Source organism: Scomber scombrus, chromosome 2 (assembly GCF_963691925.1).
Source record: "Scomber scombrus chromosome 2, fScoSco1.1, whole genome shotgun sequence".
In the NCBI taxonomy this organism is placed as follows: domain Eukaryota; kingdom Metazoa; phylum Chordata; class Actinopteri; order Scombriformes; family Scombridae; genus Scomber; species Scomber scombrus.
Window position 1 is genome coordinate 31,976,031 of NC_084971.1, and position 20,635 is coordinate 31,996,665.

Genomic DNA, 20,635 nt, shown 5'->3' on the forward strand with positions numbered 1-20,635 from the left:
CGCCATAAGAAACGAGCTGTGAAAACGTCTTCTCTCATTCAGTGTTGTACACAGCATGACAGTAGAAGTTACTTGATATATATATGTATATATGACATGTATGTATATGGTTTATTTAACAACTGAGTAAACAGACTGGTAGGCTGGTACAGACTGTTGCCGCTCACTCGACACCCCACACTTCCATGTCCTGTCGGATATTTGGTACTTTCCCTTTCCGGAGGATTGCTATTTGTAAATTGTAAATTTGTCTCTGCGCTTGTTCGCGTCTTGTTAATTTGTTTTCTATAATGTAAATTTGTTTCGGGATGGTAAAAGTGTTTTTGCAATGTAATTTAGTTTTATAAATTTTTAAAATGTTTTCCAAAATCTTATTTTTCTCTCTTATAATAGTAATAATAATACTAATAATAATAATGATGATAATAATAATAATAATAAAAATGAACTTTATTTATATAGCACAATTAAAATGCATATAACGCAACACAGTGCTTAACATTATAGCAGATAATCATAGCATTTATGATAAAACAATAAAAACAAGGTAAATACAAATATATAGATATAATTAAATTGCAATTACAATATAAAACAAACATCAGGTAAAATAAAAACACTTCAGAAGAAAGAATGGTGAGGGGGGGGAAAAGCATTTTAAGATTACATTTCAAAGTGTCATCAGATTCAGAGCATATTAAATCTTGATGCTTTTCTTTTTTTATGACAAAGAAAAGCATTAAATAGGCACATTTGAGAAGCTACAACCAGCAAATTTGCTAAGAACATGACTAAAATGATTATGCAATTATCAAAATGGTTGCATAATAATTGTCAATGAACTAATAAATTAATCTAATTATCATTGCAGCTAAGATTAAGATCCATTAGGTGGCTGTACAAACATATAATATCAAATTCACAAAGTCATGAATATTTCACACACAGTTGACCATTGGTGAAATAAAAAACAAACTGAACACTGTTGTATGTTAAAATTAACTTTGCAAATTCACATACAGTGTCTATCTTGGACAAGTCTGTTCTGAGAAACAAAAACTGGTTTAATTTAAATAAAGAAAAAACTCTCCATGTTATTTGGGCGTTTTGTTGACTGTGCTATACAATGCAGCTGGATCCTCCTCAGTTTCCTGACTTCCATTTCTGTGAGGGGGGAAAAAACAAATGAGATCATTCCAAAGATATGTTATTAAATGACAAAATGAATGCAGTGGTGATTATAAAACTCAACTCAAACCCTTCAACCAAACATGCAATTGGAAATGTAAATAGACAAAAAAACAAGTGTGTTAGTGGTCATTCCTCTTCTACACATTGACTGTGAAAAGATACCTCCGTAAATCAACTTCAATGTAAGAGATGGGAAGCAAAACCTACAGTTTTCCACGTGAATATACATTATACAGTTAAGACAAAATTTATGTAAGGCTTGACTTGACTTATTCCCTCTTTGTGGAAAAAAACCATCCACTGTAGCTCAACAAAGATACACTGCCTGGGGAAATAAAGCTAATTTTCCACTAAAAACAGTATCTTAAGACAGACTCTAGATGACACCCCCTTCATTTGTTATACTCTTACTCATATTAGCTTCAGCTGAAGTTTGAAATGTATTATTTTATCCACAAGGAATGTTGGTTTTCAGTCTATGGCCATTGCAGGATTGGTGGATTTCTCATTATCCAATCACCTTGTATCCATTTTTATCTATAATCCAGATTGTCAGTAACCTTAACTGATAACGTGAAGATGTTTTGCTGGCAAAAATGGGTGAATTTGAAATAGTTGACAAACCAACACATTCAACATGTTATGTAATAATCTGGCGGGGAGTTCCGGTCCTCTGAAATGATGCCAACGCGGAAGTAATTTAAAACTGCATTCTATCAAAAGGCCACCAGGGGGCGACCGTTTTGGTGTCAAAAGGACTTCCGTCTCTATACAAGTCAATGGAGAATTCACCAACTTCTCACTTGATTTCTAACCTCAGTAAACGTTTTCAAAATGTGTTTATGGTGTCAATCGCTAGTTTAAAGCCTTCTTCAATGCAGTATGATGTTCATTTGTGAAATATTGGCCTCCCTGATTTTATATTTGACGATAAAGCAGGGTTTGGAGAGAGTGTTAATGTTGCTTTTAACTATGTATTTGATGGTTACATCATCATGTTTCACTTGTGGCAGTCATTTAATGATTAACATTAAGTTGATACAAAAGATAGGTTTCTTTTGAAAGAGCAAACAAATAAATACAAAAGAAACAGTTAACCCAAATCATCCTCTGTGGCACACAATACAGCAACTGAATCCATCTGATAAAATTCTGGCCAATTATTTATTCAAAGTTTTAAACAGAAAAGGCTAAGACAGTTAATCAAAGACCACCAACTGTGGATACTGCTCCTGCGTAAAAAGATGCTCACCTTGGTGCTTCACTGCCACTGTTTATTTTGACAGTAGCATACACGACACCATTCATCTCTTCCTCCTCCTTGTGTCTTTGAGGCTGAGCTGGTCTGATATTGGAGTAGAGAGGATCCGCCTCTTTCTTGGTGAAGTGAACAGTGGCATAGTTAAGGTCGTCCTGCTGCTCTGCTGGTTGTGTCTATAGACATGGGACAAATAAGATTAAAAACCATAGACATACATATATATGTCATGTATGTATATATATATATAACAAGATAAACAAGTCCAATCAAACACACACACACACACACACACACACACACACACACACACACACACACACACACACACCTAACCAAACACTGTCATAAAAAAAGTTTTTAACCTGAGTAAATAAAAAAAGTCTGACCAAAGCTGTAAACTTCTAACCATTGAAAAACCAAATAATTACAGTGTTGTTTTGCTGCATATTGTACTTTAATTTACACACTGACTTTTTTTTTTCAAACATTTTCTTATGAAAATGCAGTATGTAACTTTTTCACCTCATGAAGTGCATCATTTTAAAATCATGCTGGTGTAAAAGTAATTTTCATTGCATTTGGCCAGACCACATAACTCGTCTGACTCCTTAACTAATAGATTATAGTATGAAATCCATATATAATTTGCAAAAAACACAAGTTGGACATGCGTGCTGAATGTTACCAGTTTTATCTCTGTGATAAATTACTAGTTTTAGTTTTTTGCCAGTTACTAGTTTTTAATTTTCATTATAAGCAACATTGAATTTTGGGTTATTTAGCTTCTTGATATTAGTCCAATTATTGTCAATTATCTGTCTTAGTTGCATCTGTGCCAAGTGATGTTTTTTCCTGTATTGACTCTCACTGCAAGGGAAAACAAAATCAAACTTTTTAGCTCTCAAAAGAACCGTATGAATCAGATTCTGGTCACCTATTAAAAAACAAGTACTTACTTTGAACTGTTCACTTCTAAACGGAATACTATACTGTGTACAGTTTATACTATACTGTAAGTCAAACTCCAAAATTAGCTCTCCTAGTGCTGAGACAGGCTTTACAGTAAGAACTGAATTGTGGAGCCATATTTTCTACTGGGACTGATCTTCCTCACCGGTGCACTGTTGTCCATCGTCTCTACAGTTTTAGGTTTCTTAGAGGCTCTGGATTGGAAAAAATAAATGCATGGGCAAAAAAAATCTGTTTTTAAATTGACTGCTTGATATGACTTGAAATGCTTTTCAAAGATTATTCAATTAAGAATGATGTACTGCTCACCTAATCCATAGTGCAACTGAGATGAGTATGACAACAAGTACAATAGCAGTGATTACTCCAGCAGTTATTAATTTCCATGCTCCTGGGAAATGAGAATGAAATGATAAAACTGACATTTAATGTGGGTGTTACAGGATATTTGGACCCACTGGCCCCATAGATTGACAAAAAGTATTTTACTGGAAGTCATAAGAGAGAACTCCAAGCTTCAAGGATACTGCAATCTGACATCAGTGAAATGGGGAAGTAGAGATTATTATGCAAATGGGGCATTCAGAGCAGTCTGGCTTTTGACCTAAATTTGAATTATGTTTAACATAGACATCTGGCATTATAAAAGCATATCAATGACTGAAAATCACTAAAAGCATGTTAAATCCCCTTATTTAAGAGAAACATAAGTGTCTTCAGCCAATTTTAGAATATCACAACAGTGTGTATGCAAAAGCACGGGTCAACGTTAAGCCCCCAAACAATTCGGATGCAGAGGAAAAACACACCTTCTACTGTCAGATGTATGGTGATACGATTACGTCCTATTCTGTTCTGGACATCACAGTAATAATTCCCACTGTGTTCAGGTCTGACATCAGTGATGGTTAAGATCTGTCCTGATGCTTTTGGTGAGTCTTCATTCTCCTTGTACCAGGTGTAATTAGCTGCTGGGTTAGCATCACTGCTACAGGTCAGATTCACTGAACTGCCCTCCACTATCTCGCCAGAGGGACTCACTGACACAGAGGGAAGCTTTGGAGCATCTGGTGAATAAGATGAATAATAATAATAATATTATATATTTTTTAAAAGATCATCAATATCAACATGCAGGATAGGATCATGTATTATACATTGTATTTGCTCTTAGCATGACTTTGTTTAAAATGCTCACTTTAAATGTGAGCATTTTTGTGTCATTTCACTGTAAAAGCTCTCACTGACTGTTGTGTCACAGATAGTTTCTTTATCTACAAAAATAAGCTGCAGCCAAAAGAAAGTCCACATTGTGTGTCTGAGAACTAAAATGTCTTGAACACCACTTATTTTAAAAAGTCTAAGTAAGGATATTAAAGGGCATATATTTTCTTATGTCTTAGCTCAGGAAAGTGTCTAGGAGATTTTGGAATGGGGGGCCTTATAGAGTATAGATATTGTGTTGACTTAAAGTGTTGGATTTACACTTTACTACTTACACAGCACATTTATGAAGAATGACGATGAGTTGATCTGTCCATATTGATTCTCAGATTTGCAGTAGTACATTGCTCTGTCCTCAGAGCTAATGGACATGAAATTATATATTCCTTCTGATCCGTGAAACAGTGTTTGGTTCTCCTTGTACCAGGTGTAATTAGCTGCTGGGTTAGCATCACTGCTACAGGTCAGATTCACTGAACTGCCCTCCACTATCTCACCAGAGGGACTCACTGACACAGAGAGAATCTTTGGAGCATCTGGTGAACAAGATGAATAATAATAATAATAATTTAAAAAAAGATCATCAATATCAACATGCAGGATAGGATCATGTATTATACATTGAGTCAATGTATTTGCTCTTAGCATGACTTTGTTTAAAATGCTCAATTTAAATGTGAGCATTTTTGTGTCATTTCACTGTAAAAGCTCTCACTGACTGTTGTGTCACAGATGGTTTCTTTATCTACAAAAATAAGCTGCAGCCAAAGGAAAGTCCACATTGTGTGTCTCAGAAATAAAATGTCTTGGACACCACTTATTTTAAAAAGTCTAAGTAAACAGGTCAAAAAAAGTCTAAGTAAACAAGGGCATATATTTTCTTATGACTTAGCTCAGTCTTAGCACAGGAAAGTGTCTAGGAGATTTTGGATTGGGGGGCCTTATAGATTATAGATATTGTTTTGACGTAAAGTGTTGGATTTATACTTTACTACTTACACAGCACATCTATGAGGAAAGACGATGAGTTGATCTGTCCATATTGATTCTCAGATTTGCAGAAGTACATTGCTCTGTCCTCAGAGCTAATGGACGTGAAATTGTATATTCCTTCTGATCCGTGAAACAGTGTTTGGTTCTCCTTGTACCAGGTGTAATTAGCTGCTGGGTTAGCATCACTGCTACAGGTCAGAGTCACTGAAGTGCCCTCCACTATCTCACCAGAGGGACTCACTGACACAGAGGGAATCTTTGGAGCATCTGGTGATCAATATGTATCAAAAATTATATTTAATTTAATTAGGATAGGATGATGCCCCCCCCCCCCCTCCTCTTTCTGCTCTTTCAGTGGTTAGAGCTGTAGCCTCACAACAAGAAGTTCTGAGGCTCGACCTCCGGCCATCCCAGGTCCTTTCCGTGATGAGTTTCTATGTTTTCCCTGTTTCCGCTAGGTAATCCAGTTTCCCCCCACCATGTTAGAGTTGACGTTTCCAGTTATTCTCATTCTACCGCTTTCATTATAGGACCCACTGGGGGATGTTGCAGGTGAAAGCTCATTGAGGCGTTCCCATCCTGAGTCTTGACCTCCAGGTTCCTAGATGCCCCAGCCATGTCACGATGCCCTCGGGTGCCCATTTATTCCCATCCAATTGTCTTGTTTCATCCCTCTCCCTCAAACCTTTCATTTCAACGTAAACAACCCCAACAAACCTCCAGCTCCTCTTCATTCCCTGGTGACTGACCCTCTTTGTCCCCCTACTCTACCCCAATCATCCCAGGACCCCGCCCATAGTACTACAACCTGTGTTATTCTGTTAATAACTACTTAGCTACATGGGACGGGTGTTACAATTACATTACATTTTATCATATTGGATGTGGTGCTGTTCTATGACTTGCTCTTTTGACTGGTTATCATCACCAAGTTGAGAAAGAAGGATTCTCTTTCTTTCTGAGAAAGAAGGATTCTCTTTCTTTCTGTTTATCTATTTGTTTATTTGTGTGTGCAGGTACAAGTATGTATGTATGTATTGGTGGAAACTCTATGTGGGACCTGGGGTGGGGTGGGGGGTGCTTGAAAAATGTACTTAAAAACGAGTCCATGATGTTCATTGTACTTCATTATACTTTTAGAATGAATAAAACCATTTGTAAAAATAAAAAAAGAGTTGGATTTACACTCTATTTCTCAGACTTGCAGTAGTACATCCCTCTGTCCTCAGAGATAATGGAGATGAAATTATACCTCTATGTCCTGCCATATAAACAGTAACAAGTATGTACTTGTTCAATTTAAAATAATGTTTTACTCACATTTCACATCAATAAAGATGTATTCAGATGTACTCTTCCCCAGCTGGTTCTCAGTGGTACAGTAATACTCTCCAGAGTCAGAGGATTGGATGGAGTTTACGACAAGCTGTGGTTCTTTACTGAGAGGTTGAAGGTCTTGATTTACATTCTTCTTGTACCAGGTGTAATTAACTGATATGTTAGCATCACCACTACAGGTCAGATTCACTGAACTGCCCTCCATGATGTCACCAGACGGAGTCACCAACACTGAAGGAACGATTGGAGCATCTGATGGAAAAACATTGATTTTGAAAAGTTTTCAAACTTGAAATGGATTGGAATACAGAGATTGAAAAATGTATATAATGTAGGAACCAATATAGATGTAAACTAGTTAAACTAGGCTAATATTCTCATGTTGAAAACCACGTCCTGTTATTTTAGATTAAAATTTGGCATTTTGTTAGAGACAGTGAGTTAAACTCACACAATGTAGGGGAGGGGGAATCCTCATATCCTTTCAAAGCACAGGAGACGTTGTCACCAGGATTAAACTGCCCTGAATAAACAGAAGTTCCCTCCTCCATTATTTTCTCTCCATTCTTGAACCAGACGTAAGAAATATCATCGTTTGAACTGCAGCTGCTGAGACATTTCAGCTCCGCCTCTGAATGAGACTGATTGACTGTTATTCTGGTCACCTGCACCTGGAGAGCTGCATATGTGAGGAAGAATACAAAATGTCATTGCTTCTAGAAACAGTCAAAACTTAAATAACTGAGCAGTCATGATCATATAATGACAATAATGTCATGTAAACTTCTCCTACTATATTATGTTAATTACCATCACTTATTATCAGAGTTTTAGCCATGCTACATTAGCTAGACAGATCCATTTTGGTCAGTCCACCATTTTGGTAAAGACTAAAATATCTCAACAAGTATGGATTGTCATGAAATTTTCTACAAACATTGGACAACATGCTCTTTCTAGGATGAAGCCTTATGTTCAGACATTTTATCTGCCATCATGAGATTACAAAATGGTGGTTTTAAGTGAAGTGTCTCAAATTTATTCCCATCAGCTTTAGCTGTGTAATTGCTAGTATGGTAACATACTAGTTAACATGATGAACATTATACATGTTAAAGTATATGGCTGATGTCTGAGGAGAGAAGTTCTCTGTACAAAAGATGCCACTGAGCATGTGCAGATACACAATTACATCAACAGGGGAATTTCTTACACTTTGAACACTAGGGGGGAAAATATTAAATCGTCATACTAAAATATTACCTGTGACAGTCAAAATGACTCCAGGTACACCAGTAAATTTTCCTTTCGAATGGTTTGTTATGAACCTGAACTTGTACTCAGCTGAGTCACTGTGTCTCAGGTCTGTTAGTGTCAGAGTACATTCATTGCCATCACAGTGATACTGCACACGACCTGCGTACTCTGAGTCTTCTTCCAAATCCAAAGGGTCGCTTTTACTCAGCTTAGTAAACCAGAATGTTTTTTCAACTACAGTACGTTGGCCTTCTATCTTGGATGGGTATCTGTAGGTGCAGTGCATGTCCACTGTTGATCCTTTTGAGGCACAGATGTGAGTAGGAGTGTAAGTCACTCCCCAGCCCTTCTGAGCCTGTACCACTGTAACACAGAGCACATCAGAAACCACAATCAGATTCATAACAACAAAGGACAGAGTTGAACATTTGTGAAAGAGCATCATTATATAAACCTTCTCATGAACTGATCTACATTTCTCTGTTTTCATCACATTTTCACAAATTCAAGACACATATTAACACAAAAGTCACATGTTGATACATTATGTTTATATCACTTCTAATAGTACAAACCCACAGCTGTATGTTTGTATCTGCAAGTCCCGTTTTAGTTATGCGCTTGTCTAATATACAGTAGGTTCAACATCCGGTTGCTTGTTTAGAGCAGTTTACTAGAAAAGGTAAGACATAATGAACAAACCACTTTGGGACATATACAGAGATGCAAGAAAGGTTCAAAATATGTTCAGTACCTATGCAAACTTTTGTCCTTTTGTTAAGTTCAACAAATGGCCTGGGCTTCATTTGGATGTCCAGACAGTTGGACATTTTTCTGGAACTGTCATTTAGATTTAAAAATGCCCAAAATAATGTTTTGATGTAAGGATAGGAATCAAATAAATTCATATTTTGGTGTTCAGAGGTGCAAGTCAGGTTCATCTTTTGATAGTTTCAGTTTCTAGACATCTGAATTAGACTTTATATGTAAATGTATACATTTAGTGCTGCAGTTTATAAGATTTTCTGTTTCTATTGCTGCTTTAAATAAAGAGCGACTTCCTTTCTTTAAACAGTTGTGATACATAGTGTTCTACATTTGCAGACTTGGAACCATTGAGTAATTCATTCACTGTATTAATATGAGGTATGTAAGTGACAAGTAGTACTGTAGCTGTTTTTGTATTCGTATTTGATAAAGCTTTTGTTAATGATAAAAATGCCATTTTTGTTCCTCAGTTGGTGTCTGCTAAAGAAAGATATTAAATCAACATGTTTTGGCTGCAGTTTTTGAGTAGGACAGGCCGTCAATATTTACGTCATAAAGACAGGTTTGTTCTCCATCATGTTTGTTTTGTGGGTTTTTTTTTTTGCATGTCTACAGTACTTCCTTTTTCAAATATGAGCATGACTTGTGTTTTCTATGATTAATGTCTCTGTGCATTGAGGAAGGATGTTATACAATCTGAAGATGCAATGAAAGAACAGAAATGTATTGCTCCTGTGAATCTCTATGAAATGTTGCTCAACAGATAACAGCCAGAAAGTTTGTTTGAGTTTTTTTCACAGTATATTTCCTCTCTGCTCACTCTGTGGTCAGGTTACTGCCGAGTATAAGAGGAAACTGCAGAGAAATGCAGAACACAGTGGTGTGTGAACAAAATGCAAATTACTGTTGAAATATCACACTGACACACTGAACTTGGCTATTGTATGTGTATGATAATGAGAGAAAAACTGAGAAACACTCACTTTTAAATAGTTCTGAAAGTCCTGAAAATCATTCTCTCAAATACTTTTTTCTTTTCTTTTCCCCGGGGCAGTCATTTGTTTTTGGAACCCCATATTAGCCCTTACAAAAGGCCTTTCTTTTTTGAGGAAAATCAGGTTATTGGTCTTTATATAACATATTCTGTGAGCCACTCAGTTGAATTACAAGAAATGGTGATCCAAGACTGTGATACATACAGTAGTTTGACAGTCAAGGCTGGTTGGCTGCAGAATTATGATGATACTATCTGGAGTCAAACACATCTACACAGAAACAAACTCTACAGGCTTTCAAATGGAAAATGAAATGCGTACAACAGTATATGCTTTATCAACAAAATGTACTGCCTGTTTGATAAAAATCATCCTTGTGAAGTTAAGTAAACAGGTGTGATGAAATTTACATTTTCAATACTAAAATGTAAAATAATACAGCGTGATGTATGTGTGGGTTAAAACACACCTGTGTTAAACATGTGACAACACAGAAAACTAAGATTTAAACTCAAGCTGTCTGTGAATTAATATTGGGTGCAAGGTTTTAAAAAGTAAATGATGATACAGGATTTGTTCTTTGTTAAACCCACTTTAGGCTTCTCTTAATACATTTGATAAACACTGTAAATGTATGTAAAATGTAGATATACAGTACCTGGCAAAGTGAGAAGGAAGACAACAAATCCACCAGCTGCTGCTGTTAAACTCATAGCTGCTTTTCTTATCTCTCTATCTTGTTTCAGAGATGATAAAAACAACAGGTGAATATTGAGCACAAGAAACAGCCCGCTCCTAGCAATAAACTATTGTGCATGAAATATAGAAAGAGCCTTGTAAGGTAGCTTTCATCATGTGGTGAGTAAACAGTTGACAGAGATAAAACTGGTAACATTCAGCGCGCATGTCCAACTTTGTTCCTCTTTACATCATGAATATTTATGATGCCTGCAAGTTAGATAAAGGAAATGATCAATGTGTTTTTTGCAAATTATATATGGACTTCATACTATAATCTATTAGTTAAGGAGTCAGACTAGTTATGTGGTCTGGCCAAATGCAATGAAAATTACTTTTACACCAGCATGATTTTAAAATGATTCACTTCATGAGTAAGAGGTGAACAAGTTACATACTGCATTTTCATAAGAAAATGTTTGATGTCAGTATTTAAAATACAAAAAAAAAAAAACAAGTGTGAAAGAGAAAGAAAAAGTCAGTGTGTAAATTAAACTACAATATGCAGCAAAAAAATAACACTAATTATTGGGTTTTTCAATGGTTAGACGTTTACAGCTTTGGTCAAACTTTTTTTTAATTTACTCATAATTACTGTGATCATGTAAAGCATTTTAAATTGCTTTTGTTTGAGATTGTGGGTCTAAAAAATAATTAATGGTTGAGTGTCATTTGTGCTTCTGATGTGTCCCAATTGGTGGGTGTTGACATGGCTGCAGAGACCAATCCTAGATCCACAGACGTAGGCTTAGAAGCATGGTGCTGCTGGTGGTTGGAGGTGGATGGGCCTGCTTGATGGAGAGTCTCTCCTTTCTTTGTTGCTACTTTCCTCTGCCACTCTCTCAGAGACAAGTGCATGTCTTGCAAGGAATCTGTTTTGCAATGTTGTTGTGTTTTGTGCAATTTCCTCCCAACTTGTGGTGTCAGTGTGAAACACAACAGTGTGTGTTGTGTTTGTACCTCCTCTTATGATTGAGGCCTGCTGACCTGCTTGTCATTGGGTGTAGAGGATCTATTTAGAAGGCATTCTTACTTTATGACTACTCCTTCTGAGTTGGTGTTTAATGTGGCTGGTTTGTGCTCAATACAGTAAAGTTGGAAAAACAATACAGATAAAATAATTATAACACAAACACTAAAACATACTGTGGAGCAAGATTCAACTCCTAGTTTTTTCAGTTTAAAAAAGCTGCAGTCTTTGGTTAGCCAAAAGCTGCTGTTCTTTTTTGATTTGATAGACAAAATACTATGTGATGCATCATACTAGGGCAAACATTTACATAAAGAATGTTTATAATTCATTCATGACAAGTGTGTTAAGAAAAAAAAAGAACACAGATATGCTTCATTGTTCATTTTGAATGCTTTTAAATGCACATTCATTTTGTTCCTTCTTAATATTTGTGGACAATAAGAGGAAGTCATTATAACTTTGTTCAGTGAACCACAATGATGTTTAGTGTGGGCATGACCAGCACTGACGTTACAATGAATTGATGTCCTGAACTGTAGGCTGGAATTAACCACTTTAATTACACCACTGCAATTATCATGTTTTGTTACTTCTCCCAGTTTTTTTTTTTTTTGTGTAACAGAGAAATAAACTGATAGAAAGAGAAACGTGTCATCCAGTATTTCTTCTTTACTTTGTGGTGAAGTAAAAATCTGTCAGAGAATTTCAGTGCAAAGTCATAAAAAGCTAGTAAAGCTCTGTAAAGACAAACACATTGCTATGTCTTCAGAGGCTATAATCTACAGTAATCATTGCCTTTGGGAAAGGAAGGTTTCTGCCGGTGCAATGGTGTGGCTCATTGAAATATAGAAAATCACCATCTGTATCCTTTATAGCAGACAGTGGAGGGAGACCTCAGTGATGAAGCCTGAATCTGCAACACTGAAGATTCACCACTAGAGGGCAGTGAAACATCAGAGATACTGAGTCACAACCCTGAGACAACATTTTACCATCCATTACTGATTGTTTACACACATTTAAATTTTATTTTAGTACTTTTCAGCTTTTGTGATTGAGTTGCATCTTAATATGTTTATACTTGACATTAAATTCATTAATCATTACAGTTAGAGGTTCAGTTTCAGAAGCATTGATTGTTCACATTAGTGACCTTGTTGTACAGTAGTTGAACAAACTCTCAGTCAAGGTGTCTATGTATGAAAATGATTCAGTCAGTGATCTACAGCTGTCACTAACAAATATGGACCGTTATACTGAAAAGGCTTCATACTCAGTAAACTGCCACATTCTGCTTCACTGAGTGACCCCAAAGAGTTAAAATGAACTGAAAAGAAGAAAAAACTGATTTAAATTTTATTTGTCTTCATAGCCAGTAAATGCATTGATATTTTGAAAAATACACATAAGAACTGTTTATTTAAAACTGAAACTTTCTGCACACTGTCGCTCTCTGCAGCAGTGAGAGGGAACTGAAATCATGTTTCCAACTACAGAGATGTTGTGGAAGCTGGCTGTTTATTGTATATCAGCCACTGCAATACCTGGATAATGTGACATTCAGCAAAGTGTGATAGAACTGAGATTATGTTTGATGTGTGAAAATATACAATAAACTGCACAAGAAGTCAACCAGGATTCCTCAAAAGTGATTAATTACAGTATGTACACATTTAAAATAACAGTTTGCATAGCAGCTCTAATCTTAAATATCTGTAATATAACTAAAAATAAGCTTGCATTAGTTTAGACAGAACATAAATTATAAATCAGTTGAGTCACACACACCACCTGATATTCAACTGATCTAAACAATCAATCACGTTTGACACATCGACATGATTCAGTTCAAGCTGCCATCAGCACATTCTTCTCAAATCTTCTGCTACATGATGTTACTGACTGTCTGTGCTGCTCACTTCTACCTGCTGCTGCTGCTGAAAACTGAACATGAAAACGTCCACATGGTCCTCTACAGCCTCTCTCTCTCTCCACTGTCATATTTCACTGTTGTACTACTTTCTGTTTCCATCAGGTGAGTCCAGCCTCTGGTTCAACTGCATCAGAACAAAATCACATGACATTTAGATGAGGTACATCTCATAACTGTAACTATGAATCTGACGTCAGCCTGTATTTTACCTTTCAGGAGGCTCCAACCTGATTGGATTTTACTTCAGGTTTTCGTAGTCCTCTTCGTTGTCTGTCTCTGCTGCAGTGACGACCTGCAAGTCTGAGACGTTCTCATATACATGACAAGCGTCCAACTGATGGAAAGAAATGTTAAAGTAAGGATTAATGGATGTCATTCATGAAACTTGGATGTAATTAGATTTTATCAGAGATGTATTAAATCATGTTTAAGGCTGGATTATTTGCTAAGATTTTATTCAGGTAAAATACATTACAAGATGTTACTCTACAAGCCATATTTTAAATATAAATTCACTTTATGGCTTCATGTTGACAATATAAATGTGTTTGCTTACATTCATGAGCCAAGTAATCAATATATCAATAGTAGTCAATAAGGTTTCTCTCTCTCACCTCTATAGTCTCTACAGGTTCATTCAGGTCAGTGGTGGAGCTCAGAGTTTTCTTCTTCCTGGATTGAATCCAGCAAAGTCAAGAAAATATTAAACTAAAAGAAATTCATAATTTAAAATCTATGAAAGTGTTTTGATGATTAAAATATATATAAAGAATCATTGTCTTTAATATTGTTTTACCTCATCCACAGAATCAAGAGAAGCAGAGGAATCAGCATCAGGACCACCGGAATCAACCAGATTATGTTCATCATAAATACTGATTTCCCTAAAAAATGAGACCAACAGAAAGACGAGTAACCTCTTCAATTAGTGCCGACCTCTTGTGGTGTGTGTGTGTGTGTGTGTGTGTGTGTGTGTGTGTGTGTGTGTGTGTGTCTGTGTGTGTGTGTGTGTGTGTGTGTGTGTGTGTGTGTGTGTGTGTGTGTGTGTGTGTAACTTACCTTGCACAACAGTCAGATGTAAGGTGGAGTTATGACGTCCTCTTCTGTTCTGGGCTTCACAGGAATAATTCCCACTGTGTTCAGGTCTGACATCAGTGATGGTGAAGATCTGTCCTGATGCTTTTGGTGAGTCTTCATTCTCTTTGTACCAGGTGTAATTAGCTGCTGGGTTAGCATCACTGCTACAGGTCAGAGTCACTGAACTGCCCTCCACTATCTCAGCAGAGGGACTCACTGACACAGAGGGAAGCTTTGGAGCATCTGAAAGAGATGTGGTAATGCAAATTAAGCATACAATAAGGATGTGTTGCTTTATGCCACATATTATTTTAAATATATGACACCAGTTAATATTAATGACTGTGTGACAGCAGTGGGCATCAGGGAAAATGTGGATGCCAACTGCAAATAAAATTCCCTTCTCAAAAATAATGGTGCCTTTCAGTGACCTGCAATAGCAACATTAACATGTATATCTTTGTATAATTTAAAATTAGCAGTTTTACTCACATTTCACATCGATAATGTATTCAGATGTATTCTTCCCCAGCTGATTCTCAGCTGTACAGTAATACTCTCCAGAGTCAGAGGACAGGATGGAGCTGAAGACAAGCTGTGGTTCTTTACTGAGAGGTTGAAGGTCTGGATTTACATTCTTCTTGTACCAGGTGTAACTAGCTGCTGGGTTAGCATCACTGTTACAGGTCAGATTCACTGAACTGCCCTCCATGATGTCACCAGACGGAGTCACCAACACTGAAGGAACTACTGGAGCATCTGGAGGGAAAAACATGTTTTTTGAAAAAAATGAGAAATGAGTGGAAATTGATTAATTGCTTAAATGTTGAATACAGAGATAGAAAAACTGATCAAATGTAAGGTGCAATATAGATGTAAACTAGTTAAACTAGGCTAATATTCTCATGTTGAAAACAACATGGTGTCTTGTTATTTTAGATTAAAATTTGGCATTTTGTTAGAGACAGTGAGGTAAACTCACACAATGTAGGGGAGGGGGAATCCTCATGTCCTTTCAAAGCACAGGAGACGTTGTCACCAGGATTAAACTGCCCTGAATAAACAGAAGTTCCCTCCTCCATTATTTTCTCTCCATTTTTGAACCAGATGTAAGAAATATCGTCGTTTGAACTGCAGCTGCTGAGACATTTCAGTTCCGCCTCTGAATGAGACTGATGGACTGTTATTCTGGTCACCTGCACCTGGAGAACTGCATATGTGAGGAAGAATACAAAATGTCATTGCTTCTAGAAACAGTCAAAACTTAAATAACTGAGCAGTCATGATCATATAATGACAATAATGTCATGTAAACTTCTCCTACTATAATGTGTTAATTACCATCACTTATTATCAGAGTTTTAGCCATGCTACATTAGCTAGACAGATCAATTTTGGTCAGTCCACCATTTTGGTAAAGACTAAAATATCTCAACAAGTATGGATTGTCATGAAATTTTCTACAAACATTGGACAACATGCTCTTTCTAGGATGAAGCCTTATGTTCAGACATTTTATCTGCCATCATGAGATTAGAAAATGGTGTCAACAAATCTCATGTGCAAAGCCAAACCAACAATTAACTGATCAGGTATTTTGTGTGTATCCAAAACTTGATATATCTTAATCTTCTTTGCTGTAGACCTCAGTTGGTTTCCAAAACCTATTAAAAACACCTCAGTGAGCCACACTGCTGCACTAGGTGACATATTCCTTTGCCCTGAAAAGGTTTTTTTTTTTGGCATGCTAGTTTGTTTAGAAACAGCTCCAGAACAGCAGGGTGTTGTCTGAGGAGAGAAGTTCTCTGTACGGAAGATGCCACTGAGCATGTGCAGAAACACAATTACATCAACAGGGGAATTTCTTACACTTAAACACATTAAATCGTCATACTAAAATGTTACCTGTGACAGTCAAAGTGACTCCAGGTGTACCAGAATATTTCCCTCCTGATTGGTTTGTTATGAACCTGAACACGTAGTCAGATGAGTCACTCAGTCTCAGGTCTGTTACTGTCAGAGTACATTCATTGCTATCACAGTCATACTGCACACGATCTGCATAATTAGGGTATTTTTTCAACTCCAATAAGCCAGGTTCATGCCAGAATGTTTCCTTAACTTCAGTACGTTTGCCATTTACCCAGGATGGGTATGTGTAGGTGCAGTTTATGTCCACTGTTGATCCTTTTGAGGCACAGATGTGAGTAGAAGTGTAAGTCACTACCCAGTCCTGACCCTGTACCACTGTAACACAGAGCACATCAGAAACCACAATCAGATTCATAACAACAAAGGACAGAGTTGAACATTTGTGAAAGAGCATCATTATATAAACCTGCTCAAGAACTGATCTACATTTCTCAAAAAAAGCCTATTTTCATCACATTTTCACAAATTCAAGACACATATTAACACAAAAGTCACATGTTGATACATTATGTTTATATCACTTCTATTAGTACAAACCCACAGCTGTATGTTTGTATTTGCATGTGGAACCCCTTTTTAGTTATCTGTGCATGTCCAGTATACAGTAGGTTCAACATCTGGTTGCTTGTTTAGAGTATATACTGGATATAAGTTGGTTTACTAGAAAATATTTGAATACATAGAGTGTTTCACATTTGAATGCTTGGAACCAGTTAGTAATTGTTTCATTGTATTAATATGATGTATTTTGTAAGTGACAAGTAGCTATTTGTATGTGATAAAGCATTTTTGTTTCGTGTGGGAGCTCTTTTTCATATCTGAAAAAGTTAAGTGAAATGCAATTCTTGTTCTTCAGATGCTGTCTGCTAAAGAAAATTAAAGACATTAAATCAACAACTTTCTTCCTGTAGTTATTTAATGGGACAGGCCATCAATATTTAGGTCATGGAGACACAGGTTTGATCTCCATCATGTTTTTTTTGCATGTCTACTTCCTTTTTCAAGCTTGAACATGACTTTTCGTTTGTGTTATTTTGTAACAGTATTTTTTCTATAATTAATCTCTCTGTGCATTGAGGAAGGATGTTATACAGTCTGAAAATGCAAAGATCAGAAATGTATTGCCCCACTGATTTTTTTTTAAATGTTACTCAACAGATAACAGCCAGACAGTTTGTTTGAGAATTTGCATTTTTTCTCAGTATATTTCCTCTCTGCTCACTCTGTGGTCAGGTTACTGCCGAGTAAAAGAGGAAACTGCAGAGAAATGAAGAACACTGAGTTGTTTGAAAAAAATGCAAATTATTGTCGATCCTGCAAACATGAAAATGTCACACTGACACACTGAACTTGGCTATTGCAGGTGTATGATAATGAGAGAAAAACTGAGAAACACTCCCTTTTGAATATTAATGAAGGAAAGTCCTTGAAAATCATTCTCTCAAATACTTTTTCTACTTTTCTTTTTTTCTTCATATAACAAATTCTGAGTCCCTCAGTTAAATTAATGGAGATGGTGATCCAGGACTATGAAGCATATAGTAGTTTGACAGTCCTGGGTCATGGGTGGTTGGCTGCAGTATTGTGATGATACTACCTGGAGTCAGACACATCTGCACAGAAACAAACTCTACATGCTTCTAAACTGCTTTAAAACTGAAATGTGTACACCAGCATACACTGGCGGTGCACAAAATGCACTGCCTGTTTATTAAAAATGTATCCTTGTGAAATTAAGTATCATATCATCATCCAGGATGGACCATAAAGACAATAACATGCTGTTTTATACACTTTACAAGATTGATTACTTCTGGAAATTCAGCTTAAGATGTTTCAAAATTGATTGTCTTTCACTTCCACTACACTTACTGTCTTAAACTGTACAAAGCTTACATTCCCAATACTCAGGTAAGAGAATACAGAGTGATGCATGTGTGGATTAAAACACTGTTAAACATACAACACAGACAACTAAGATTCAAATACAAGATGTCTGTGAATGAATATTTGGTGCAATGTTTTAAAAAGTCAATGACGGTATGGGATTTGTTTTTTGTTAAAAATCACTTTAGGCTTCTCTGAAAATGTTTTTAAAAAATTTAGATATATACACTACCTGGCAAAGTGAGAAGGAAGACAACAAATCCGCCGGCTGCTGCTGTTAAACTCATGGCTGCTCCTCTTGTCTCTCTCTCTGGCTTCAGAAATGATACAAACAACAGGTGAACATCAGGCACAAGAAACCGACCACTCCTAGCAATAAAATATTGTAAATAGGACATAGAAAGAGAGTACAGACATGTCCAACTTACTTCCTCTTTGCATCAATACTCCTTATGATGCCTTTAAATACACAAGTTAGATATCAGGATCAGTGTGTTGTTAATATATTTAAATAATTCAAAGAAAAGATTATAAATTAGATTATTATTATTATTATTTAAATACAGGCTGGAAGACATTACAAAGGTACATTACATGTATCTTCCAGACCTTTATATTAACCACACAACAAATACAATTTTATCAAAGTATTCAAATGATCCAGTTATCTAAATATGTCCAAATATGATCTACGGAAATACAATTTAACATAACTAGAAAACTAATGTTAGCCTGAAACTATTTGGGGCATTTTGGACACACGAGGTTGGATAGGTAGGTGAAATAAAATAATAAAATAAATAAAAATAATAAATTAAACCACCACTTTAATGTTGCAAGAAAACATTGGGTGCTAGTTAAGCTAGCTGTTGTGAATTATAAATGAGGTTACAGTCCTACTGATGTTAGCTGTTAATGCTAAACGTTTCAGCTAAAAATAATAATTACAAGAAATCAGATTCAATAAACAATAACAAACCATTATAGGATACTGTTATAGTTTTCCATCTCCAGTTTTCTCTTCTTTGGCCCTTCAGTGCCACTCATAAATGTTCAGAGCAGCTGCTGATAGAAACACCCACTCCCCCCCCTGGATAGCAGAGGCTCTCCTATCTTCTTCATTTGGATTTGAAAGTGATTTATGAAACATTAAAACACCACAAGTGTTTAAATATCCGATTTATATAGTTGATTAAATTAATCTAATGAGGCCTGTGAGTCTTAATAGTCCTTATAACATCCTTACCTTAGCATACTGTGTATCTAGGCTACTGTGTATCTAGGTTACCATGGTTACACAGAGTTCGTTGCTGCGGCTGTAAAACATTGAATACATAGTTTGAACATCATATAACTCCCGCGAAACGACTCGTATCGCTATAAGCAGAATTTATCCATCTGTCGGGTAACATGTGGACAGTCTGAAGAGCCGCACAATTAAATTATTTCTTCCGCGTTGAAGTTAGCAGATAGCTAACCGGAAGTTAGCTTCTCAACCGGCAGACGTACATTCATCCAGCCAGTTCAGGAAAGAGGAAAGTTCCACAGACTGAATATAATGTGAACTACAGAGATTTATATGGCGCTGATGGGCGTAATCGGTATTGTGTTAACTCGTTTGGGAAGGGCTTAAATGTAATGGTTCATCGTTTATATGTAAAAATCCCACACTACAGTGTGAAGAGCCGGCAAAATATGAAGTCCCACTGATCGTGTGCCCCCCCTAGTGGTTGTGGCCCTAAACAACCTCATAGACTGTTTATGCCACGGGCCGGTCCTGAATACAGAGAGAAAATACAGAGTGGAGATGGTCTGTTAGCAATGAAACATAACTTACTGCTGACACCTAGTGCCACCAGTAGGAAATTACAGGTTGATCAATAAAATCTCTCTAATGCTCCAGTGTGTTTTTTAAACATGTTACTCCTTACAAGCTTATTGTTAGTTTAGTGAGAAACAGGAAAGATTGAGTGTCAGGGCTCAGTTTATTTTTATAGGTTGATACCAGGTGAAACTTATAATACTATATTAATAAACAAAGACACTGTCAAACATGGCAGTAGATATATATTTAACCATGCTGTATTTTAAATACCTGA

At 36.3% G+C, this 20,635-nt stretch overlaps 1 protein-coding gene and 1 long non-coding RNA gene across 2 annotated transcripts; both read right to left on the reverse strand.

Annotated features, from left to right (window-relative positions):
- Positions 1-1,094: 1,094 nt before the first annotated feature.
- Positions 1,095-9,063, reverse strand: LOC133986805 (B-cell receptor CD22-like). Its single transcript, XM_062426342.1, has 9 exons — positions 8,988-9,063; positions 8,240-8,596; positions 7,428-7,655; positions 6,959-7,228; positions 5,645-5,905; positions 4,989-5,181; positions 3,567-3,615; positions 2,444-2,625; positions 1,095-1,164 (listed from the first exon to the last, which is right to left on the reverse strand). The coding sequence occupies exons 1-9, from the start codon at positions 9,061-9,063 to the stop codon at positions 1,095-1,097; spliced, it is 1,686 nt and encodes a 561-aa protein (XP_062282326.1).
- Positions 9,064-13,538: 4,475 nt separating this feature from the next.
- On the reverse strand, positions 13,539-14,301 carry LOC133998091 (uncharacterized). The gene is made up of 3 exons (XR_009927332.1): positions 14,255-14,301; positions 13,850-13,974; positions 13,539-13,764 (listed from the first exon to the last, which is right to left on the reverse strand). It is a non-coding gene; the product is annotated as an uncharacterized LOC133998091 (long non-coding RNA).
- Positions 14,302-20,635: the final 6,334 nt, after the last annotated feature.